The sequence below is a fragment of the Phyllobates terribilis genome, unplaced genomic scaffold (assembly GCF_046119375.1).
Source record: "Phyllobates terribilis strain yellow unplaced genomic scaffold, ASM4611937v1 Scaffold_11__3_contigs__length_659146591, whole genome shotgun sequence".
In the NCBI taxonomy this organism is placed as follows: domain Eukaryota; kingdom Metazoa; phylum Chordata; class Amphibia; order Anura; family Dendrobatidae; genus Phyllobates; species Phyllobates terribilis.
This window is the reverse complement of record NW_027362771.1, coordinates 503,529,205-503,556,148: the sequence shown is the minus strand read 5'-3', so window position 1 is coordinate 503,556,148 and position 26,944 is coordinate 503,529,205. Positions and strand designations below refer to the sequence as shown.

Here is a 26,944-nt window from a genome sequence, read left to right as displayed (position 1 = left end):
CAAGATGTTTGAAACAACCTCCCTGCTCAGTATCTTCAAATATTGTGCGCCATTGACAAGTACCTAGAAGAAATGATGCGCTTTCCAAGGCTAAGAGGGATGACACCACATAATTTAAGTGTGGATTCCTATTTTCTTCATTTACTTTGCATTTTGTAATGGATAAAAATAAACCTAAAAACACTTCTATTTTTGAAAACCTTCTTACTTGCAGCATTTTTTACACATCTTTAAAAGTTTTGCACAGTATTGTATGCGTCAGGTGTCTAATGTGCGAGAACCATTTGAGCAGGAGTGTCTGAGTTGCAGAAGTATAAATTAAGGATATGTTCACAAAATGTGTTCAAGTTGCGTTTCTACCGCAATTTTGGAAAATTGTGGCAATAAAACATGTTTTTGCTGGCATTTTCAAAAATTGCAGCAAAAACAGTGACTTTACGACAATGTAACTAAAATCGTGGCAACAAAGCACAACGTGAACACATCGTGTATACATCCCACAGTGTGTTTTAATGAATATACACTGCTCAAAAAAATAATGGAAACACTTAAACAACAGAATATAACTCCAAGTAAATCAAACTTCTGTGAAATCAAGCTGTCCACTTAGGAAGCAACACTGATTGACAATCAATTTCACATGCTGTTGTGCAAACGGAATAGACAATAGATGGAAATTATTGGCAGTTATCAAGACACCCTCAATAAAGGAGTGGTTCTGCAGGTGGGGACCACAGACCACATCTCAGTACCAATGCTTTCTGGCTGATGTTTTGGTCACTTTTGAATGTTGGTTGTGCTTTCACACTCGTGGTAGCATGAGACAAACTCTACAACCCACAGAAGTTGTTCAGGTAGTGCAGCTCATCCAGGATGGCACATCAATGCGAGCTGTGGCAAGGAGGTTTGCTGTGTCTGTTAGCGTAGTGTCCAGAGGCTGGAGGCGCTACCAGGAGACAGGCCAGTACACCAGGAGACGTGGAGGGGGCCGTAGGAGGGCAACAACCCAGCAGCAGGAGAGCTACCTCCGCCTTTGTGCAAGGAGAAACATGAGGAGCACTGCCCGAGCCCTGCAAAATGACTTCCAGCAGGCCACAAATGTGCATGTGTCTGCACAAACGGTTAGAAACCGACTCCACGAGGTTGGTATGAGAGCCTGACGCCCACAGATGGGGGTTGTGCTCACAGCCCAACACCGTGCAGGATGCTTGGCATTTGCCACAGAACACCAGGATTGGCAAAGTCGCCACTGGCGCCCTGTGCTCTTCACAGATGAAAGCAGGTTCACACTGAGCACATGTGACAGACGTGAGAGTCTGGAGACACCGTGGAGAGCGATCTGCTGCCTGCAACATCCTTCAGCATGACCGGAATGGCAGTGGGTCAGTAATGGTGTGGAGTGGCATTTCTTTGGAGGGCCGCACAGCCCTCCATGTGCTCGCCAGAGATAGCCTGACTGCCATTAGGTACCGAGATGAGATCCTCGGACCCCTTGTGAGACCATATGCTGGTGCGGTTGGCCCTGGGTTCCTCCTAATGCAGGAGTTGGCGGATGCTTTAGTCCAGGTCTGGGAGAAGATCCCACAGGAGACCATCCGCAACCTCATCAGGAGCATGCCCAGGCGTTGTAGGGAGGTCATAGAGGCACGTGGAGGCCACACACAATACTGAGCCTCATTATGACTTGTTTTAAGGACATTACATCAAAGTTGGATCAGCCTGTAGTGTGTTTTTCCACTTTAATTTTTGGGGTGACTCCAAATCCAGGCCTCCATTGGTTAATAAATTTGATTTCCATTGATGATTTTTGTGTGATTTTGTTGTCAGCACATTCAACTTTGTACAGAACAAAGTATTCACTGAGAATATTTCATTCAGATCTAGGATGTGTTATTTGAGTGTTCCCTTTATTTTTTTGAGCAGTGTATGTATACATCAGTCAGTTAAAGATTGTGGGGTAGGGAGTCAGTTGTGCCTTATAGGTTATATAGAAAGTGCGCTTTCTCTGAGACCTCATTCAGATGTTAGTGTTTCTTCACGTATGCAAAAAAATGGTCGGTGTGTCAGTGTTTTGGATCCGAGTTTCAGTGTTTGGTCCATGCATGAGATTTTACAATTAAATAAATGGCAAAGCTTCTCCTATTCTTTGCAAGGTTAATCACAGACAGCAAAATCACTGTCCGTGATTTTGACAGACCCATAGACTTGTATGGGTACTTTTCAGCCATGATTCCGGTAAAAATTGGCATCTCTTTGATTTTTGCATGGACACTGTCTGCAAAAAAATCATAGTTCTAGGCAGCACATCATCCTGTGTAAACCGGACACATGCTGCCGAGAATATTGGCAGCCTAAGCATACTGAATGATCTATTACAGCAGGCTTGGACTGGCCCTCAGGAGAACAGGGCAATCCTCCAGTGGGCCCCTGTGCAAGACTGGGCTACCACCCTCTTATTCATTTAATAATCTACCCAGTTCATTGTTCTATAAATTTGTGTTGGAGGATAATATCACATTTGCATACTGCTGAAAAGTGGGGCCCTGGAGTTAGTTACTGGTGGGCCCTTGGCACCCCAGTCCAAACGCCGAGAGTCATTCAGTGAACATAGTTTATAGCGATGGGCCTGTATAAATACATTATTAAATGACAGATTAGTAAATCTTTATTGATCGGCGGTCTTTCAATGCCGCAGGTTGTGTGGCAATCAATCAACCTTTAGTGAAAGCTCTTTTTCCTTATTTGAAGCAAAATCCATATTTGATACATGTTGAATTAGCTGTGGATTTAGGGAATGGTCAAAGTTTTTTTAATGTGTATTTTTCAGGCTGAAAAATGCTTAAAAACATTTTTTATACTAATTTTGTACCAGGTGTTATTTTATGCTTCATATTTATTTAGGAATCAAATCTGAAACATTTTTTCAGAGATGCCCCGAGAATTGACTTGTTGCTTTTTCCATGCAGGAAAGAAACAGGAAAAAAAAAAAAAGCAGCACCATGTGAATGAAAGGGGTATTTTCCCACTGGAAGCAATAAGAAGATTATTTGAAGTGATGTTTTATGTTAATTTAGAGCAGAATCCGCCTCAAAACCCATGTAAAAAAAAGGCAGTGTGAACATGCCGCTAGAAGCAGATTGCAGCCTTTGCTTTGCAAAAGGGTGAAATCTGAAATGAATTCCAAGCAAAAAAATGACACAACGTGTTTTTATCGCACATAAATCTCCTCAATGAGTTGCAGAAAAGTTGTTAAAATCTCACTTATCTGATGCGGTAAATCCGCACTACAACCCGCGTGGGTTACATGTAGACTTGAAAATCGTGAAATATGCAAGGAAAATGCACAGAAAGAATTGACATGTTACAGACTTTAAAAGGATGCCTGACTGGAGATTTATGCCGCCGGGTAGGTTTTATGCTGAAACGTTGCGGTGTTTAGGAGAAAACATACTTTGACTAGCCGATGGGGCCCGTGTCTCAGAGGACTTGTTCTCTCCCTATAAAACAAAGACCGGTCTGTCTAGAGGACTGGGAAGAGCAGAAGCCGGCTATTCAAAGTAGGTTTTCTCTGAAACACCGGAGCACATAAAACAATCCACGAGCAGCATGAATCTCCAGTGTGTGGAAACTGTCTGTAATGTATAGGTTTGATTTTACTTAGTTGATACTCGATTACGCTGTGGATTTTCTGCATGACCAAATACACACCATGTGTGCTGACCCTAAGGGTGGGGCAGGAGGCAGGGCTCTCAGTCATTTAGGGATACTATGTAGCGCACATAGTTGCATCATGAATAGTATCTGTATGCAGTCCGCTCACATCATGAGTACCTTTATTCAGCACGTTCGATAGCTTATCTAAGGGGACTCTGACAGCGAATACATGCTGCTCGATCCACAGGCAGCATGTATCAGACATCAGCTGTGTGATCCCAGCCATATACATTTGATTCTGAAACGCTGCAGTGTTTCAGAGAAAACCATCCATTGAAAGCCGCCGGTGACCAAGTTGCAAAAGACTAGTCTGACAGGTGGGTCCCCAGCAGTTTCTCCTCATTCGGTCGCCTGCTTTGAGCGAAGGGTCTCTCCGTGCGTGCTTAGGGAAAGACCTGTCAGTCATTGGCAGTGGGCTAGGAGAAGCCGCTGGGGACCTGCCTTTTCAGCTAGCCTTGGACCCGGTGGCTTTTAAAGTATGTTTTTCTCTGAAACACCTCGGCATTTCAGAATCAAACATGCCTAGCCGAGATCATACAACCAGTGCCACAGATTGGGCAACATCGATTTTATTTTATTTTTTAAAATGTGTGTATGTACAGTAGTTAGTGTATTAATATACTCACCTACCACCGCCTTCTCTGGGACTCAAGCGCCGTTCCACTCCCCTCCTCACTGCACTTCAGACTCTCCGGATCACTCTACGTATGAGCCGCAAGTCTCTTTTACAATGTAAGCCTATCGTTCTGATGCTCCATAGACTTACAATGTAAAAGCTGCACTCTGCGTGACCCGGGAGAGTCTGCAGAGGGGTGGCGTCACAGAAGAGGAGCAGAATGGCACTGGACACTGGAGAAGATGGCGGTAGGCAAGTATATTAATACACTCACACTACACCACAGGCACATACTGTATATACACATTTATTCAAATAAAATCTTGAAGGGAGGGCTTCTTTAAAAAGACATTGTGCTGGATAACCAAAATTTTTAGCACTTTTCATTACAGTTAGTGGGATTGTTTTATTCTATGTAGCTCTATGGTGGGCCCTAATTATGATTTCCTCTGGTGGGCTCAAGGAACTGCGGTCTGATAGTGGATATTATTGACTAAATATATTGTGCACCCAAAGCACAGATCGAGAAGTCAACAAATCCACTTCCATGAAAGCTTTAGTAGAGAACTTTATGAGCTCTCAAGAGCAAATTGTAGAGGGATGAGCTTAATAAAAGTAGGAAATATCTATAACATTAATATTTCCTTAACAACTACATTTTGTAAAAGTTGGATATTCAAAGTAATGATGGTCAGTCCGCTGAGACCCCAATCACCAGAACAAGGCACTTGTTCTCCGGTCAAATGGAGCTGTAGTAAAGCATTGGACTGTAGGAGATAACCAAACGCTGTATTCTGCTATGTCCTACAGAAAATGGGAGCAGACGTGTATGCCCGACTGTTGTTTCTTTCAAATAAGTCACGTCACAATGACAATGCCCCAGGTCTACTAATCAGAAGAGGGGCTGCGGATGCCAGTAGGTAGGAGGAGGTTCGCAGGTCTCTGGTCAGTCAGCCACAGCCTACAGACGTGGCTGCTGGACCAAGGTCCTGCAAATCTTTTTGATCAACTTTATGGATGACTTAATCTTACTGTAATAACCTTTTCAATTGTTGACATCTTACTTTTAAAATTTAACCATCCTCCAGTGATGAGAACTGCTAATCGGTGAGGGAGATCTTACATGAAGAGCTTTATTAGCGAGTCCCGTACATATAGCCTATACAGGGAGAGGGCAGACAGAATGTTATCGCTTAATTACTTTACATGGCTGTAAATAGGATTTGGAGCCATGTATCAGAAATTAATCATTACAGAATTTTTGACCTGTGTAGAAAATATGAACAAAACATATATACAAAATATTAATGGGCGAACAGCAAATTATTAACTTACCACAGTGCAGCCATTGTAGAGATTGTGCTGGTCTTTATGTGCATGGGCACAAAAATCCATACATGCCGTAACACCGGAGAATGGCCGCCCCTCTTCCAACCCAAGCCGGCAATCTATTGCTATTTCCTCATTGTTAACCTAAAAAACATAATAAAGATGCGTTGTAAAAAAGTCCATAAAACATACTGCAAGTATATTTATACAGCTGATTCGGGTATTCCCAAAACGGAACCAATTAGTTCAATATATTTCACTTCTATAATGATATGTCATTAAGTAGATTTATAAATGGCCAATCGAGGATTACCTTTTCTCTGTACTTTCACTTTAATATACAGTACAGACCAAAAGTTTGGACACCTTCTCATTTAAAGATTTTTTTGTATTTTCAGGACTATGAAAATTGTACATTCACACTGAAGGCATCAAAACTATGGATTAACACATGTGGAATTATATACTTAACAAAAAAGTGTGAAACAACTGAAAATATGTCTTATATTCTAGGTTCTTCAAAGTAGCCACCTTTTGCTTTGATGACTGCTTTGCACACTCTTGGCATTCTCTTGATGAGCTTCAAGAGGTAGTCACCGGAAATGGTTTTCACTTCACAGGTGTGCCCTGTCAGGTTTAATAAGTGGGTTTTCTTGCCTTATAAATGGGGTTGGGACCATCAGTTGTGTTGTGCAGAAGTCTGGTGGATACACAGCTGATAGTCCTACTGAATAGACTGTTAGAATTTGTATTATGGCAAGAAAAAAGCAGCTAAGTAAAGAAAAACGAGTGGCCATCAATACTTAATTTCTTAAAGGTCAGTCAGTCCGAAAAATTGGGAAAACTTTGAAAGTGTCCCCAAGTGCAGTTGCAAAAACCATCAAGCGCTACAAAGAAACTGGCTCACATGAGGACCGCCCCAGGAAAGGAAGACCAAGAGTCACCTCTGCTTCTGAAGATAACTTTATCCGAGTCACTAGCCTCAGAAATCGCAGGTTAACAGCAGCTCAGATTAGAGACCAGGTCAATGCCACACAGAGTTCTAGCAGCAGACACATCTCTACAACAACGGTTAAGAGGAGACTTTGTGCAGCAGGTCTTCATGGTAAAATAGCTGCTAGGAAACCACTGCTAAGGACAGGCAACAAGCAGAAGAGACAAGTTTGGGCTAAAGAACACAAGGAATGGACATCAGACCAGTGGAAATCTATGCTTTGGTCTGAAGAGTCCAAATATGAGATCTTTGGTTCCAACCAGTGTCTTTGTGCGATGCAGAAAAGGTGAACGGATGGACTCTACATGCCTGGTTCCCACCGTGAATCATGGAGGAGGAGGTGTGATGGTGTGGGGGTGCTTTGCTGGTGACACTGTTGGGGATTTATTCAAAATTGAAGGCATACTGAACCAGCATGGCTACCACAGCATCTTGCAGCGGCATGCTATTCCATCCGGTTTGCGTTTAGTTGGACCATCATTTATTTTTCAACAGGACAATGACCCCAAACACACCTCCAGGCTGTGTAAGGGCTATTTGACCAAGAAGGAGAGTGATGGGGTGCTACGCCAGATGACCTGGCCTCCACAGTCACCAGACCTGAACCCAATCGAGATGGTTTGGGGTGAGCTGGACCGCAGAGTGAAGGCAAAAGGGCCAACAAGTGCTAAGCATCTCTGGGAACTCCTTCAAGATTGTTGGAAGACCATTTCCGGTGACTACCTCTTGAAGCTCATCAAGAGAATGACAAGTGTGTGCAAAGCAGTCATCAAAGCAAAAGGTGGCTACTTTGAAGAACCTAGAATATAAGACATATTTTCAGTTGTTTCACACTTTTTTGTTAAGTATATAATTCCACATGTGTTAATTCATAGTTTTGATGCCTTCAGTGTGAATGTACAATTTTCAAAGTCATTAAAATACTGAAAAATATTTAAATGAGAAGGTGTGTCCAAACTTTTGTACTGTACGTTACTGTAAAAAGTTTAAGACCGGTGTGGAAAAAAAATGCTGCAAAGTTACAATGATTTAAAAAAATAGAAGTTTGATTATTTTATTTATATCAATTTGCAAAGTAAAATAAACAAAAGAAAAATCAAAGTATGGTGTGACGGCCGTTTGCCTTCAAAACAGCAGCAAAGTACAAATCCTTCCACGTACACTTGCATATAGTTTTTGAAGGAACTTAGCAGAGACTTTGTTCCAAACACCTTGGAGAACTAACCACAGATCTTCTGTAGATGTAGGCTTGTGCAAATCCTTCTGTCTCTTCATCTAATCCCTAGACAGACTGGATGGTGTTGAGATCAGGGCTCTGCGGGGGCCGTATCTTCAATTTCAGAACCTTTTTTTCTTCTTCACACTGAAGATAGTTCTTAATGACATTGGCTGTATGTTTAGAGTCATTTTCCCGCTGCAGAATAAATTTGATTTGAAGCCAAATTGGCTACTGTAGATTACGCCAGTGTAAGTATTCTTACTTTGCAGCAGTTTTTCCACATCTCCCTTAATTTACAGATACTGTGCAAAAGTTTAAGTACTGAAAATTAAACACTTATGTACATTTTTATCACTATGGTACATAGAGAAAACAAAAAATATGGCCTCGTACAGATTCAGTGACAACTACGTAAAAATGGAGGCACCATGGATTCTATGAGGACTTGGTGAAATTTTTATAGAAGAAATCATGAGGGTACTGTGACTCTCTCAGTTTTGGAAGCACTGACTTGACGGTATAGTACCCCATGACTGATCATCTGTGACTCTCAGGTGGACATACCTGATTATGGTAAGCCTGTGGAGCAAGCTTCTTGTAAACTGGAGCAACCCTAGTAGCCAGATCTTGAAAGTTCTCTTTAAGACCATCCTCCTACAAAAAATAATTGAAAAATCATCATCAGTATAATTTTTGATAAAATGCAAAATATTAGTCAATGTTTCTGCATAGTGGATAGGGAATGATCAATTAGAGACTTTCCTGCCTAGCTGTTGAAGTATAAAACTTATACAGACTTGAGGGTATTGTGTCGCAACTTTTTTGTTAATTAACAGTTTTTTTATTGATAGAATTTATAAGAACAAGAATTACTAGTTTTTTGTTGTTTTTTTCTGTTAAATGGGGGTAGCCATTTTTATATGTTGGTCTGACAGCAAATAAGGCATACAATGGGCAAAGTAGACTATGGTCTGTCTTCAACCCCATCTTCTATGCCGTGGTGGTATAATATGTGCATTGTGCCCACTCTTTGGCATGTGTAGGTCAAAGTTGGGGAGGGAAGAGAGCAATGAGCTTCATTCAACTCCTGGCATCCAGGACTTATAAGCTGAAGAGAAGCATATCCAGCGGTGAGTAAGTACATCCAGGGGCCGCAGTGTGGAGCTCATCTAGTGTGGGAAAGGACATCCAGGTGCCGCAGCATGGAGCTCATCTAGTGTGGTGAAAGGACATCCAGGTGCCGCAGCGTGGAGCTCATCTAGTGTGGTGAAAGGACATCCAGGTGCCGCAGCGTGGAGCTCATCTAGTGTGGTGAAAGGACATCCAGGGTCCGCAGTGTGGAGCACATCTAGTGTGGTGAAAGGACATCCAGGTGCCGCAGCGTGGAGCTCATCTAGTGTGGTGAAAGGACATCCAGGTGCCGCAGCGTGGAGCTCATCTAGTGTGGTGAAAGGACATCCAGGGTCCGCAGTGTGGAGCACATCTAGTGTGGGAAAGGACATCCAGGTGCCGCAGCGTGGAGCTCATCTAGTGTGGTGAAAGGACATCCAGGGTCCGCAGTGTGGAGCACATCTAGTGTGGTGAAAGGACATCCAGGGTCCGCAGTGTGGAGCACATCTAGTGTGGGAAAGGACATCCAGGTGCCGCAGCGTGGAGCTCATCTAGTGTGGGAAAGGACATCCAGGGGCCGCAGCGTGGAGCTCATCTAGTGTGGTGAAAGGACATCCAGGGGCCGCAGCGTGGAGCTCATCTAGTGTGGGAAAGGACATCCAGGGGCCGCAGCGTGGAGCTCATCTAGTGTGGTGAAAGGACATCCAGGGGCTGCAGCGTGGAGATCATCTAGTGTGGGAAAGGACATCCAAGGGCAGTGGTGGTGACGTTAGATGAGGTCACCACTGCAGTCCCTGGCTTCAATCTATATGCTACCCACTGCGACCCAATAACACTATTCATGGCACAGCTCTTTGTGCCATGAATAGCTATATAGCATTACTATTCTTTTCTTGGCAAAATTAAGCAGCTGCTCCCTATAGTGTTGAACAGTAGAAGATGTGAAACGTTAAAAAATACATTTTTGTATTTTAAACACGTTAAAAAAAAATAAATACTTGCTATTCATATTAACATTATTATTATTATTATTATTTTGGGTGTAACAGATTCCCTGTTAGCTGTGGGGACTGTATCGAGGAGACAGCAGATGGCGCTGCATTGATTGTTAATATTGTACTGTATGAACGTTTTGGTTTGTGTGTGTCAGTTCTTCCCTGCATCTTCCATGCTGTGATGATGCAGATAATGATTGTAAGTCTGCAGCACTAACCTTTTTTATATAATCTATATATCATGTCCACACAAAAGAACCTACCTCTTTAGGATGATCCCCCACAAGTCGAAACTTCCTTGGAGTTTGGCTTCGAGCATACTTGCAACCATTGAAATACATGCTCCACGAACAACCAAAGGAAAAAGAAGCTCCGCAGGTGTTGGGATCCTTACCTTGGCACGCACAAGTCCGACTGAAAAAGACACAGTATAATTTACATGAAACAAGAGTGTCCAGCACATTTAAAAAAAATACCATTAAGTTTTCGTGCTCCTACTGTTCCAGGTATTTCATATTATGGTCTGGGAATGTCAATATTTCTGATACATGTCTTTCACTCTATTAACTCACTCATTGTTCAGGCCACATCTTCTAGAGGTTGGGTTTCCAAATTTGGTGATGGTTTCTGTGATCCGGTCATATAACTTATCTCCCAAGGAACGAGTGATTCCCTCCCAAGCCATGATTAATATGATAATGACGGCATTCTCGCAATGGTGGCCAGCTCGATGTCGGACCAAACACAGCAGCTTCTCTTCCTCATCCTGTCGGCGGATGACCTAAAAGGCAGAAATTTCTACACTAGTTAGGTTTTGAACTATGCGCTTTTTATTGTCAGCTTTATTTTCAGACATGGATAATCAAATTAACAATATGGATACTGTCATAACTCTGTTTGGGAATTCGATCCGCTGACCTGTTGCTCTGTGGCCGGTTCCCGTTTGCTAAGCTATTGCCCTTTCTTCCCTGTCTAAATGCTGATGGTTTCTATTGTCTTTATTTTCCCTTCTTGGTTTGCTCCTCTCCAGGTGTTTCTCATTTTCCCATATTTGTCTACCCTATCACATTCTGGGTTGGGTGTTATATGTTCACCCTTCACTGCGCTTCCTTGCTGGCTATACCACTTGGTGAATGCGAGTTCTGGAGTTCCAGCCCTTCAGCTAAGGTGTTTACCTTGCTTGGTAAACTCCCGTTGTATTCTTGCAGTGAGTCTGTTTGCTCTCCATCCCAGCACTTCTTTTTTTTTTTTTTTTTTACCACTGTTAGGTTACACTTGTTCTTTTTAGTTCTCCTTAGCTTTCCCTCTCTACCATATATGAATGTGTTTTAGTTTCTCACCCAGAGTTTTCTCATCTTACTTCACACTTTCTTTCCCCCTTGTTGACAGTGTGTTGTGGCCTCCCCTCCGATTCCTCAAGAAACCCCTCAATGGCCTTTTAGGGAGTTAGGTCTGAGGTGGTGTTTTTAGTTGTGTGGCTAAGGCCTTTCTAGTCTGTACAGGGACCAGTATAGGTACAGCGTTTCCCATGTGCGAGTGTGTAAACGTTCATAACAAATACCCACTGGAACCATTATAGGGATGTTGTACTTATGGGAGTTTTGACCTGGACAACCCCTTTATGAAGGGTTACTCAGCCACCTTACATTTCTCACTATGCTATAACATTAAACAAAAAACAATTACATTACATTACAGATGCGCCTCAGGTCCCATTTGAATTCTTTCCAGGTCCCTTGCCAGTCTCAGTTCTTTGTGGTCCAATGACACAAGTCCTCATTGACACTATGATGTTACCACTGCAGTCAGTGATTGGCTGCAGTGGTCTTATGTCAGCTTTAACAAGTCATGAGAAAGACCCTGGAATATTTGAACAGGATCCACAGAGAATCAGTTTACTGTATAGCAATCTGAGCCCTTTTTGAAAAATTTTAGGTGGCTGGACAACTGTTTTAATGGGTCACACAAAGGGGGAACTATACGATGTGGAACAAAGTCACTTAGGCTATGTGCCCACGTAGAAGATTTGATGCAGAGCATTTTTGCCTCTCTGGCAGAAAAAAACGCATGCAGATTTACATGCGTTTTTTCTGCCAGAGAGAAGCGTTTTTACATGCGTTTTTTCAAGCACTTTTCCAAGCAATTTTGAGCATCACTTGGAAAAGTGCTTGACAATTTGGTCACACAATATAAATCCATGCAACTGGCATGGATTTATATTGTGACCAACTTAGATGCTTTAAATGCTGCATCTACAGTAAAAAAAAAAAGAATTAAGTTAAAAATAAAAAAAACCTGTATACTCACCTCTCCAGTCTCCTCCCGGCGGCGATCCTCTCTCCTCGGCGTCCCGCGGTATACTGGCAGGACCTGTGGTGACGTCATTTAGTCAGCTGATGGTTGTTAGAACCCTCCTGTTTGTTTTTTCCATCTTGTGTTTTGCGGTCACGTGACCATCTGCCTTTATATTCCAGCTCCGCCCTTTTGGCTGTGCTGGACTTCAGTCTTTGACTGTTTTCTAGCCAGGTGCTTCTGTGCCTTTCTCTGTCAGTTTGCTTGGTCCTTCTGGGACCTCTAGTACCTTTTGGTCAGTTTGTCTTTTTGCGTTCTGCAACAACTTCTCTGTTTAGGAGGTGTCCCATTTTTGATCCAGTCCTTAGTTCTTTTAGGGACTCCTCCCTTTATGCTATAGGTCTTCGTTCAGACTAGCCGAGGACTAAGGCGGGTCTGTTCGCTAGGAACAGGAAGCCCGCTACATCGTAGGGATTCAGCTTAGTCTTACTGTAGGGACAGCTTTCCCCTATCTTTCCTTAGTTCATGTTGCAGATCATAACAATGGTCACGCGACCATCACCTGACCGCTGACGTCAGCGGTTGCGTGACCATCAGCTGACTAAATGAAGTCACCGCAGGTCCTTCAAGTACACCGCGGGACGCCGAGGAGAGAGGACACGGCCGGGAGAAGACTGGAGAGGTGAGAAAACAGTTTTTTTTATTTTTAACTTTATTTCTTTTTTTCACCACGTGGTAGCCGGGATGAAGAGGAGTTGTAGTCTCCTCTTCATCCCGGGTACCACACGCACCGCGATTACGCTACAAATTCGTGCCCATTGAATTTAATTGAAACGCAGCAAATCCACATATACCTGCTGGTTTGCTGCATTTCAATGTTCCTCAATGGGCGCGAATTTGCAGCATAATCGCGGTAGAAATGGTCATGCTGTGTTTTGCAACGCAATGCGAATTCGGCGCACCCAATTCACATTGCTTTGCACGGCAGACGGTTTTACAAGCGTTTTGCTGGCCGTAAAAAGGCGGCAGAAACGCTACAAAAACGCTACGTGGGCACATAGCCTTACACTTAAATGAATGGCTACTTCTGGGTAAATGAGCTGCCTATTGAAACATTCCCAAGCTATTTGCTGATAACGGAGGTCTCAGGATGAGGAGCTGCAGCTCTCGTAATAAAGGGGGGATTCTGTCATGAGGCAGCTCCGTTTACTACATTTTTTTTGTAGACATTTGAAATTTTAAAGGGATTGCAAATAACTTGAATACATTTTCTATATTTTAATTATATGTTACAGAAACCCTTTGAAATTATTGAAAGTGCTATTCATTCATTAATATTTCACAGAAATGTAAACTTCTTAGAGCGTTTATTGGCGACATTCAGAAAGGTTTCATATCATTCGTATTTGTGGTGACACCGGTCGCTCACAGCCCCAGTCTATAAATAATGCTATAACCATGCTTGTCCTCAGTTCACCTCTATCCTACATACGATTGTGCTTTCTGGTAGAGGATGCTGTTCCTCAGTGGCAGGAAGCCGACAGAGGAAAAACAGTAGGAAGGTGGCGCTCAATATCAAGTACAAAAGGAGGAAGGGATCATATACAAACATACATATAAATATAACTTCTAACTACCGTTGAGAGGTGGCATGCCTAATATCGGTCAGTCTAAGAGACGTGAATGCAGTGGTGGTCAACCTGCACATGACCACTCCACTTACACAAGAGATGTTGAGACCCCCCCGGCTAGTGAACAATGCACAACTAGCAGTCTGAGCCCCCTTTAATCATATTTTTACATGAATTTTTGAAAAGTCAAAGGCGCAATGAATCAGAATTCCAGAAGAAATGCATAAATTAATTTGATGGTAGGTGCTAACATCAAATACACTGCCCCAAAAAATAAAGGGAACACTTAAACAACAGAATATAACTCCAAGTAAATCAAACTGTCCACTTAGGAAGCAACACTGATTGACAATCAATTTCACATGCTGTTGTGCAAATGGCATAGACAATAGATGGAAATTATTGGCAATTATCAAGACACCCTCAATAAAGGAGTGGTTCTGCAGGTGGGGACCACAGACCACATCTCAGTACCAATGCTTTCTGGCCACTTGAATGTTGGTTGTACTTTCACACTCGTGGTAGCATGAGACAGACTCTACAACCCACAGAAGTTGCTCAGGTAGTGCAGCTCATCCAGGATGGCACATCAATGCGAGCTGTGGCAAGAAGGTTTGCTGTGTCTGTCAGCGTAGTGTCCAGAGGCTGGAGGTGCTACCAGGAGACAGGCCAGTACACAAGGAGATGTGGAGGGGGCCGTAGGAGGGCAACAACCCAGCAGCAGGACCGCTACCTCCGCCTTTGTGCAAGGAGGAACAGGAGAAGCACTGCCAGAGCCCTGCAAAATGACCTCCAGAAGGCCACAAATGTGCATGTGTCTGCACAAACGGTTAGAAACCGACTCCATGAGGGTGGTATGAGGGCCCGACGTCCACAGATGGGGGTTGACCTCACAGCCCAACACCGTGCAGGACACTTGGCATTTGCCACAGAACACCAGGATTGGCAAAGTCGCCACTGGCGCCCTGTGCGCTTCACAGATGAAAGCAGGTTCACACTGAGCACATGTGACAGACATGACAGAGTCTGGAGACGCCGTGGAGAGCGATCTGCTGCCTGCAACATCCTTCAGCATGACGGGTTTGGCAGTGGGTCAGTAATGGTGTGGGGTGGCATTTCTTTGGAGGGCCGCACAGCCCTCCATGTACTCACCAGAGGTAGCCTTACTGCCATTAGGTACCAAGATGAGATCCTCAGACCCCTTGTGAGACCACATGCTGGTGCGGTTGGCCCTGGGTTCTTCCTAATGCAGGACAATGCCAGACCTCATGTGGCTGGAGTGTGTCAGCAGTTCCTGCAAGATGAAGGCATTGAAGCTATGGACTGGCCCGCCCGTTCCCCAGACCTGAATCCGATTGAGCACATCTGGGACATCACGTCTCTCTCCATCCACAAACGTCACGTTGCACCACAGACTGTCCAGGAGTTGGCGGATGCTTTAGTCCATGTCTGGGAGGAGATCCCACAGGAGACCATCCGCAACCTCATCAGGAGCATGCCCAGGCGTTGTAGGGAGGTCATACAGGCACGTGGAGGCCACACACAATACTGAGCCTCATTTTGACTTGTTTTAAGGACATTACATCAAAGTTGGATCAGCCTGTAGTGTGTTTTTCCACTTTAATTTTGGGGGTGACTCCAAATCCAGGCCTCCATTGGTTAATAAATTTGATTTCCATTGATGATTTTTGTGTGGTTTTGTTGTCAGCACATTCAACTTTGTACAGAACAAAGTATTCAATGAGTATTTCATTTATTCAGATCTAGGATGTGTTATTTGAGTGTTCCCTTTATTTTTTGAGCAGTGTATATTAAAACATAAAACTAAACCCTCAATAAGAATAGAGGATCTGCATCTGCCGTAAAAGAAAACTTTTCTGCAAGTATGAAAGTGCATTTTTGCAATCACCTACCCATTTAGCAATGGGGCAACCCCTGGAGCTCTTCCCTTCTTTTCCTGTGTAAATGACTTTTTCAATGCGGATAGCTTTCCCTTTCTCTCCATACCTGAAAAAAATAATAACTGCATAAATAAAAAAAATTATTATACGTAATCTAACTGTATGGGAGGACGCAAAAATCATAAAAACATTAAGAAAACATTGAAAATCTTTGCAATTCTCGCAAGCAAGTAGTGATAACCCATAAGCCAAACAGGGTTAACTTTCAGTAAAACCTTGCCCCGTCCTACTTACCTTTCCTCCATTAATTCTCTAATTGATGCTACAGTTGGTCCAGATCCAAGGTGAGTGTAATACGGTCCTTCATCCTTCTCATTAATTTGTTCTGCAAAGAAACAGGACACTGATCATGATGAAGCCCTCCAAGTGCATCAGCAATGGTAGACACGTGCCTTAAAAATAGACTAAAAAAATAAAAAGGTAGTTTGGTGATCATTATAAAGGGTTTTTCTAGGTTTTTAATAAAATATTGTCCAGCTTGGTTTTCCCCAAATCAGTGACACATTATTTTACATATTTTGGTGGTTATCATAAATTAAAAAGTGGTCTTTTAATAATGTACACACATGTATTAATTTGTCAAATTAAATCTTCCCCATTTTGCACATATCGCCCCCCTCCCGTGAATGCCCCTCCTTGCTCTATCTACCCTTCAGTTGCCTTTGGAACTGCCCTGTAGTTTCGGGGACCCTGGCCCATGCTGCACAGTGCAGTCTCTCTCAGCTGCCATCCTGCCAGTATAGCTCTGCTGTGTCTAGAACAGAGCTTCTACAGTGAGGGATGATATCACCGAAAGGGGGCAGAGCCTCCTTCTTTACAGTCCAGAGCACATCCCAGGAAGCAGCCATGCCCGTGTGCCAGCAACTAAGAGAAGAGCTGTACCGCAAGATAAGGCTCTGTATGCAGAGGCTGGGAGAAAAAAATACTGCAGAAGGGCTCTCTCTATAGAGGAGATGTGAGGAGAGATATACTGCAGGATAAGTTGTATAAAGGGGACTGAGAAGAGACATATACTGCAGTATTGGCTGTGTACTGGGGCTCAGATAAGCTGAGCTGTGTTTGTTGCCTACTGCTGAGAGATCAATGATGTAAAAAATTCAAATACTGCTCTATTGATGCTTATGACAGAGGAATATCTTCTGCTATATGCATCAACAGCAAGAAACGACCACAACTATGCACTTCCATTTTGGAGGTGTGCAGGACAGTTGAGTTCTGCTATAACCAGCTCCAGCAGACAATAAAACCACACAGCAGCTATACTGATGTAGATGGCAGGAGATACAATCTGTTAGTCAGTGTGCTGTACAGGAGCAGAGAGAGTACAGAAGTATAAGGTGAAATCTACACTTACAATTTGCTTGATAATAACTCACAGAGATGGGGTTTAGTTATGAGCACGCAGGAAAGGGGGAAGGGGTCTCTTGAGAAGAAACAAGACCTGCTCATTTTTAGACCCTAAATGATCATCATCTATATAAAAGTCCCTGTGTTGTTGGTGACATCTATACCTTTGTTTCACAAGTCCATGCCTCTGTTCTATAGAAATCTATTGGCAAATTTTCATGCACCTGAGCGGTAAATGCAGGGGGCTTGGCTCTGCACTTTAAGCTCTTCGGCCTCTCTCCCTTTTTTTACTCGCTCGCCGCCAGCCTCTTGTCACTGACTAACAGGTCACTCTTCTCTGTAACGTGCTCCCGCCTGAGATCTTGCGCAAGTGACGTCGTAAGCGCAGATTGATAGTCCGGCTCTCGAATGTCCTCAGGACCTTACTGTCCATGTACCACCCCTGGGGATGACGGCACTTGCATAAAATCTCAGGTGGGGAAGAAGGTCACAGAGAAGAGAGACCTGTCAGTCACTGACAGGAGGCCGGCGGTAGGCGGGAAATAGGGGAGATGGATTTCTATAAAACAGAGCCATGAACAAGAGTATGGACGTCATGAACATTCCAGGGATTTTATATGGATGATGTTAGTTTGGGGTTTAAAACACCTGACAGGTTCCTTTATCTCATCTCTTTTCTATCTCATCTCTTTCCTTTCTCATCGGATCTTTAATCACTTGTGCTGGCAGATTCTAAAGCCGAGGTCAGACAAGTATATGAAAAATCATCCATATTTCATCCAGAAAACGGAAAGACTATTGTCATCCATATTGCAACCGATTTTATATATCAACAGTTTAAAACGTACAAGATCAAATACAGTTTCCTAAGTTATACTGGTAATGTATCAGTAAATACTGGATGCAATTCGGATGATCAGAGAATTTGAAAAGACTAGAGCTACATGCAGTGATTTTTTTTCCCACACGGATACTTGGTCCGTGTGAAGAATGGTCATCTGAACAACCCGAAAGGGCTCATTCACACGAGTGTATAATACAGATGTGTGCGGCCAGAGTAAAAATTGGACAGCACACTGAGAAGTGTAATACAATAGTACCATTTAGGTGACAGTCTTTTCATTGGACCGAGTACCTAGAAGAATTCATGGTTTGATGCTGTTTTGAAGGCACTTGTGGGTGGTGGTTTGAAGGGTGGTCACACGTGCGTTAGAATATAAACCACCCCTTTAGCTTCTCCTTTTATAATCCCTTCTATCCTCTTTATAGTAAGCATTACACAATGCCTGGGCTGCCCACTACTCGCACAGCTGCCGTACTATGTTAGTTGTACACAAGGTCATGAATGATCACATGAAGTATTGATTACTTTGTAGAATCTGCTGAACTTTCTTAATGAGTTATTGATCACGGGTTTACTGAGTCCTTGTAATAATCCTATAAGGAATGCACCAGGCATTGGCTCTTCTTGGAGTAGTCAGGTAGACCTCCTAGATCAGATGACTCTACACTTTGATGACACAACGGCAGCATTGCGGACCCACTTTACAGAAATGCCTGGGATTGCTTACATGAACTGAGAGTGCTCACTTCAGGAATACCGTTTGCTATGACCTTTTACAATATATAAATCAATTGATATTATGGACCTACAAAAAGCAACATAAGAGGGTTCAGTAGTGTGCAAAATGTAGGGCAAGTAGATCTCCTCTGTGGTTTTATTGCAATAAGTCATTCTGGTTGTGCAAGTTTATACAACATAGTAGGGCGGCCGGGGGGGCTTTAAACCATCCGCAACAACCTTGTCAGACCATCAGCTAAAGAAACGCACTAGGCAGGAATTATACACGGTGTCATTCCTAGTGCACGGCATTGGGGGCACATGACTTCTCGCGCTGGTGACAGACACCATGCCCTCAGACCCTGCCCTAGACAGAAGACTGACTGTATCCATTTTGCCTGGAGTGTTTTTTTTTGTTTTTTTTTGTATTTTACACGAAGGTGAAATTAGAGTCAACCAGTGTCATTAAGGTGCACTTACACTGTGCCGATATTGTGAACGAGTGTTCCTACAAACCCTCATATCCCGATAATCATGCATTGTAAATAGACTGATGATCACTCAATGAATGAGCAAAATGCGTTGGGTAAAATGGTATTTTGGCTTGGTTAAAAGATCATCGTTCTCCGCAGCACATCATAATGATCACTTGTATGTGATCGTTTCGCATTTCCAATCAGCTGGTGTAAGCCCAGCTTTAGCCATGATGCTGGCATGTGCGTTCCTTGACTGCTGGGGCCTGTGATTCACAGAAAAAAAGATTGTGGATAATCCACGCTGCTGGTAATCGATAAGGTCAATCCAGGTCCACACTAGTAGTATTTGCGGTTTTTATTTAGTCAACGCTTTTTTAAGTACTACACACTTCATCAGGACAAAAAAAATCATGGAGATGTGCGTAGTTCTTCGAAACACATTGACTAAATAAAAAAAAACAACACTCAAATACTAAAGTTGTGGGCCTGGATTTACCTTATCGATTACCAGCAGCGCGGATTATCCACAATCTTCCTTTCCTGTATTTCTTCGGTCTGAGGACCCGTTGGACCTCCAGCAGCTGGATTTCTATGCCATAAAAATGTTGTGTGTTCACAACTAGACCAGGTTAGCATAACCTTTTTAACTTTCTCTCGGATAAGACCCTATTGTGCTGCTCCATAGTTTTTCTAATGAGGCCTGGGATTACCTGCAGCGGTCACGAAAATTACTTACAGCATTTAGCAAGTTGTAGGACTGATGGAGACAACTCAAGCAGCATCGGATTAGAAAGCCGAGCTATTGCTCTTTTATTAAATTATGATTTGTATTTTTTTTTTTATGTTTTTGTATAGCACCAACATATTCCTTAGCGCTTTACAATTTTTTATCTCCAATGGGGCCTACAAACTAAAGTCCCTATTGGAGCACCTTTGGAGGGTTGAAGAAAACCAGAGTACCTAGTTCCATGGAAAATATACAAACTCAATGGACACGTTCTCCTTGGTCGGATTTGAACTCAGGACACCAGTGGTCCAAGGCAACAATGCTAACCACTGAGCTACTGTGCCAATAGGAGAATTATAAGTCCTGGAAAAACACTTTACACTTGCAGAACCATGGGATCATTTGAATCCCCAAAACCCTTCATCTTATTATAAAGATTGATATTTTTACCACATCTCTGTCTTTGTTGACCCTACATTTTAAAAGCCTTCTGTGCCTCCCAGAGGAGTAACGAGTGCTTTTCAGTGTATAAGAAATGCTTATGTTCTTACTATCGAGAGTTACTGGGAATTGTCAAAGGAAGCATGATGTTAAAAACTAGTATATAAAAGTCACTTTGGCAAAAAAATTGTTAGCAAGTCTAAAAATGCCCTTACCCTATACAGATATCTTGCCCGAGTCTCTCCACAGGCAAACGTACATGTGCTTTCAATGGGGAGAGGAGAGTAAAGCCCCCTATACACAGACTAATATCGGACAAGGCCACAGCCTCATGTGTAGGGTGACCTTCCAATTCTACCCCAACTGATGTCGGGGATGAGAAGGATCCAACTGTTGAATTTCAATAGAAGATCTTTTTGTTTGGCGCAGAGATACGGCGCTGCCCGAGGAGTCTGGCAATGGGTTCTCTCAAAGGAAACACAGGCAAGCTTGGCCGAGCCGAGAGGAGAGCTCTTCTGTATGGAGAAGCTGCCAGACCAACAATTGCTTGGCTGACAGCCATTTATTGTGAATGACAGCCTTCTGTCCCTAAACTTCAGAACATTGTCGGCAGCACATCCCCCATTTACATGGGATGATGTGCTGCCGAGAAATGATTTTATGACTGCAGAAACTATCTGATCAACGATGGATAAGCATCTTGCTTGCACATTGGACTGAGCAGATTGAACTTAAAGCAAATGCAGTCATAGCAGCTTGCACCGGTTCTCACTTGCTGTATTTTCTAAAGTATATTCTATAAAGCAGCAATGCAGTCCAAATTTCATATATTCAATGTTAGCCCATCTTTGCAGTTAACAGAGGCTGCTCCATTCTTTTGATTATATATTGTGCAGTCACAACAGCTTGCACCTGTTCACACTTGACTTATTCTGCTTGGAGATGCTGGTCACGCCCCTCCCTCCCACCTCTACACCCTGGAGATTCAATTTCAGCTACAATTCATAGTAAAAACGGAAAAGCATTTCAGAATTAAACATGCATGACTGCAAGAATAGCCGCAGAAAACGCAGTAGTTGTGGGGTCCATGAGTCGTCTGTCAGGATGCAGACACAGTTAAATTCAATGGTGGAAGAAGGAGATGTCTGCTCCCTGCTCCACCATTCAGCCTGCGCATCTGAGTGACTACATCGCGCTAGCCGGCTGCAGCCTCCGTTCACACGCTGCATAGAGAAAAGCAGCACATCGGGGAAATTAGGCTAGGTGAGGTTTTTTTTAGATCGTCAGTACTTATGAATGTGGGGGACATTATACTGTATGTGGGGGGCTGTGAGGGCCATGATACTGTGTGTGTGTGTGGGAACATACTGTGCATGGAGGACTGTGGTGGCATCATATCTTTCTAAGGGCACTAAACTGTGCGTGTGGTAGATATTGGGCAAACTGAGTGGTGGAATGCACTGTGGGGGTATCATACTGCATATGGTGGGGGGAATTTTAGAGGGAAATCATATTCAATAGGGCCATGAAAGGGATAGAGTGGGGAGAACAAATAGAGTGTTCCTACTATACATGTCTTCTGCTATGATGCCCAATGATTTCGATGTCCACCCTTTCCCCCACCAATTTGATATTGAGGACTTAATATATAGTGACCGGACAATCACTTTAATTCCAGGACAGACTGAATACTCACTCCATATTTCCTGTGGCGGATATTTTTTATATGGGAAAACACTATAGGATTACTAAACAATTATATTTAAAAATGTAACCATGTGACCTGAAGCGTACGAGAGAAATAAAGCTCTCCTGCCATTTACCACATCACAGCAGCTAGATAGAAGGGATTTTGTGCTTTCCCTTGACAAGGCTAATAACAATGATAAATTGTACTGTAGAGCAGAAAGCAGCAATGCAGATAGATTACACGCCGGCCCCCCTCGGCTGCTGGAAGAATGTCTTACATAGAGCAGATGTCTTTACTGCAGCATTCCTGGGAAGAAAACTGGTCACGGATGGTTTTACATACAGTCACACCCTGCATGCGGACTACGGACGTTTATAGCAACATAGGCTCAAGTTCAAGGTTACAATATATGGGGGGAGAATAATCTCCCAAGCCTGGATTGTTCCCTGACCTTTCTTGTATTGCTGTACATCTATTTATAATTGACACATCTATAAAATTATACATCTAAAAGTGAAATGTCTAACCTTGACATTATAAATGTATCTGCCTATTAATTTCTTAATAGATCATTAAATTGACTGGAGCTTTATTTTTGTGATGCAAAACTGCAGGTAGAATTCCAGGCTCTACAGCCACCACTAGGGGGAGCTATCTGCATACTGTTATACATATAACTCAATTATAAGACATTTTGTAGAAAGCGTTAAACTCGGACTTCTGGTGGACACAGTCACATGGCTTTAGGGATGTCAAATTCAAATACACAGAGGGTCAAAATTAAAAACTTGGACAAAGTCGCGGGCCAGCCTTGGTATTTATTTAAAAAACGTTTACAATTGAGGACGTTTTTCCTCATCATCAAATATAGCGATTAACCTCTTCATATGGAACCAAACTCTAAGGGGTTATCCCACAAAATAAAGTACATTTTAATTAATAGATATAAAGAGTCAGATCACATGACGGGAGCATTGGGTATTTCCTTGCAGGCAGGGACATACGTAGAAATCATGGGGCCCCATAACAGAAGTTCTAATTGGTCTCTCACCCAAAAAAAACTTAATATCCGGTGGGGTCACAGAAGAGCATATGTCACAACTTTGCTGCCCTTGCAAAGAAATTTTCCTCCTATTAAAGCCCCTAGACTAGACTTTTATTGCCCCCATAAAGTATGATGGCAACAAAAGTGCCCCCAAACACAATATGATACCCCTACAATAAATTCCTCCACAGTACCCTTCACACACACACACACACACAGTATGATCACCCTACATTACCCCACCCCCACAGGCAAAGTATGGTGACCCCCAACACAGTATGATGCCCCAACTGTGATCCCCACATAGTATAATGGCCCCCACAGTCCTCCATACTTTCTTTTCTTTATTTTTTTTTTTTATATAGCGCTAACATATTCCACAGCGCTTTATATACATAATCATCATGGCTGTCCCCATTGGGGCTCACAATCTAAATTCCCTATCACTAGGTCTTTGGAGTGTGGGAGGAAACCGGAGAACCTGGAGGAAGCCTACACAAACACAAGGAGAACATACAAACTCCTTGCAGATGTTGTCCTTGGTGGGACTTGAACCCAGGACCCCAGCGCTGCAAGGCTGCAGCGCTATAAAACATAACGTATTTCTAGAAAGAGTATGTTGAGCCCTGTAATAAACACACTGTAGCACCTACCATAAACCTTCAAGCTCCAAGTATATTGGTTATGGATCGTTTGTGATCGATCTGGCACAAAGAGCTGACAATGGGAGCCACCACTCCAGTGAGAGCTGGCTGGCTACAAGATTGCGGGATTTCAACTGCATCACAATTCGGTGATTTTACCATAAATACTTGATCACCTGCGTGTAAAACACATTTAATAGAGATCCATTTGGTATCCAAAAAAGCAGACTCTTTAGAGCGCAGAGCCAAATAATCCAGATCAACAAAAAGCTCAGGATTGCCCATCAATATTCTATATCCAAATGATGAATCTAGAGCAGTGCTCCCCAATTCCAGGCCCCCAAACAGATCATGTTTTCAGGATATCCTTAGTATTGTGATAATTCTATCACATGTGCAATACTATGGAAATCCTTAAAACATGAGCAGCTGGTGGGCCTTGAGGAGTGTAGCTGAGGAACGCGAGGGAGACGGGGAACGGAGGGCAGCCCGCGAGGGAGACGGGGCACGGAGGGCAGCCCGCGCTAACAGCCTTCTATTGTTTATGAGGCCCCTCGAAGTACCACCACAAAATGTTATATTGCCTAAACCTGTGTACATGTAAGTGTAGTGAATGTGCGGTCATATACTCCTCAATCTCAATCTTCCCTGGTTTCCAGCACCGCTCCGGCCGTCTTCTGAGTCGCGTGACTTATTCGGACTTGCCAGATCACACTGGGGTCTATGTGGGAGCCGGAAGTCGCTTTTAGGGCTCATGCACATGACTGATTATATCGGACGAGTGCTATCTCTGATTTTCATGGATAGCGCTCATACCAATGATATTCTATGGGGCTGCGCACGTCTGATTGTTTTCCTTGGACTGAGTGGTCTGCAGAAAAAATAAAAATAAGAAAAATAATAGGAGACACATCCGTTTTCAATCAAAGTGTCAGATCAATTTTTACAGACTGACAGAATGGAGAATTTTTGTTTTTCTCTCAACCTCTGAGTAAAATGGACGCCACTCTGATCAGAATACATCGAACCACTTTTCTCGGATAGAGAGAAAATGGCCGTGTGCACCTACCCTTACAATGTAAGTCTATGGACCTCATTCGGACTCTCCATAGATTTACATTGTAAAAGCAACTTCTGTCTCTCACAAACCCCAGTGAGATACAGTGAGTCATGTGACTCAAGAGGACCAGAGCGGCACTGGAAACTGGGGATTGGTGAGTATATGACTGTACATTCACTACATTACATATACATTTACGCAGTAAAATGTTTCATGCTAGTGCTTCTTTCAGGATATAACAGACCAATTGCAAAGTATGTCAGCATCACATTGTAACCCATAGCCAACTCATCAGGTTTCACAAGTGGGTAAATGGTGGCAGTGTAATACTATACAAACCCAAAAGAACTGATATCAAACATGGGGTGAGCATTGTGGCCATCTGACACCCACTTTATTACCTACATGGCTAGCACTAGGCGTCTATGGTTGGCTTAATTGGCTTGCCCAATACTGTGAAAAATGTTAATGGCTGCGTGGTGCGTCAAAAATAAAAAAAAGATCAGTGACACGGCTCTATCCTGCCACAGGCACTCATGCTGTCCTCCTGTTTTCCTCTACTGGCGGGTGGCATCATGTAATATCTTGTCATGGGTGTGTCAGAAGTGACAGACAGTCGCCCTTCAGTTGGTTGCAGGAGATCTCTACATTTGGCATTACAGACATCTTCTTAGAGGTTGTCTCTAGGACCCAGCGGCTACCTTCCTCTGACTAACTCCCTGGCCTGGGTGTATAAGTACCTGGTGTGTTCTAAAGGGAGGTGCCGGTGATATTCATTACTACTGGTGAAGGCTTTAGCAAAGAGCAATTACTTTGTCCTCTCTGGAGCTTGAGGCCGAGTGCGCATTTGTCTGGAGTCATCTAAAGCTAAGCAATTTCCCTGTTTGTCCTTCCTTGTTTATAGTGTTTAGTGGAGATCGACTAGTGCTCATCTCCTCCATTTCCTAGCCTGAGCCAAACGCCAGGGAAAGACAGGGCGAGGTACGAGTGCGGCGACTGGTGAAGAGCCAATATAGGGATGTTAGGGGAAACAGGGTGACGCTAGATCAACTAAGGAGGTCTCCACTCCCCCCTGGGCTCCCTTTCCTTCTTCCCTCTGTGTTGCACTAAGTCTCTCCCACACCTTGCGTAACATATCTGCAGCCAATCAAATGCAGCCTTGACATTCTATTTGAGTGTAAGAAAGTGTTTCTTCTGGCTTGGACAGAATCGTGAGCTGCCGATTGGCTACAGCTGTGACGTGGTGTTGCCTGTTTAAAAGGAAGTACCAATATTAGACCTATAAATCAAAGGACCTCCTACCTAACAGAATATATACCCTACACAACAAATTAGGAGTATACAGCCAAATGTAAGTGAAATATAACAAATTTTATTAATCAGAATAATAATTGAAGAAAGATTCACATCAAAGAATCACATATAAGTGCTCAATATTGGAGAGTTCTACAGTATTACAATATTAACTAATCCTATTTACCAGAGGTCAGGCAGGTGATTATTGTTTGTGATGGTATGATGTACACATCTAGGCTTTTATATTGAAGTATATTGTAATACTGTGGAACTCTCCAATATTGAGCACTTATATGTGATTCTTTGATGAGAATTTCTTTATTCAGCTACACATCACCTCCAGGATAGGTCTATACTCATTCTTTGAAATACTTGTGATATAGTATAAATGTTCCTTTGGTTAGGCTCACATTCTTGGTACAACTTCTTTGCTTGTTTTTAAAATATTTTTATTATTCTGATTAATACAATTTGTTATATTTCACTTACATTTGGCTGTATACTCCTAATTTGTTGTGTATGGTGTGTGGGGTGACGCCAGCAGCAGAGCGGAAGAGTAGAATTATTTTTTTTTTTTTAAGTAGTGGATAACCCCTCTAAGTCTTCATAAAAGATGTGAAAGTACGTGTTTACATGACGGATGACGACAATGCAATCTGCAGGTATAGAACAAGGTTAGTGACATTACACGAGGGTGATTTTTCACTCATGTACTATAGATACCGATATCTAGTCATATGACGCACCATCACAGATTTTACTTTAGTTGTAGGAGAACTTTCAGCAGATTTTCCAG

General features: G+C 42.9%; 1 protein-coding gene across 7 annotated transcripts in view; it reads right to left on the bottom strand.

Annotated features, from left to right (window-relative positions):
* The window catches only part of TET3 (tet methylcytosine dioxygenase 3), an 89,966-nt gene that overhangs the window by 12,683 nt on the left and 50,339 nt on the right, over positions 1 to 26,944 (bottom strand). For all 7 annotated transcript variants that reach the window (XM_073653567.1, XM_073653568.1, XM_073653569.1 and 4 more), the window contains 6 exons: positions 16,096 to 16,186; positions 15,814 to 15,907; positions 10,550 to 10,758; positions 10,241 to 10,391; positions 8,437 to 8,526; positions 5,666 to 5,803 (listed from right to left, as the gene is read on the bottom strand). In XM_073653567.1, coding sequence (XP_073509668.1) covers positions 5,666 to 5,803; positions 8,437 to 8,526; positions 10,241 to 10,391; positions 10,550 to 10,758; positions 15,814 to 15,907; positions 16,096 to 16,186 — 773 coding nt within the window. The remainder of the gene's footprint in view (positions 1 to 5,665; positions 5,804 to 8,436; positions 8,527 to 10,240; positions 10,392 to 10,549; positions 10,759 to 15,813; positions 15,908 to 16,095; positions 16,187 to 26,944) is intronic.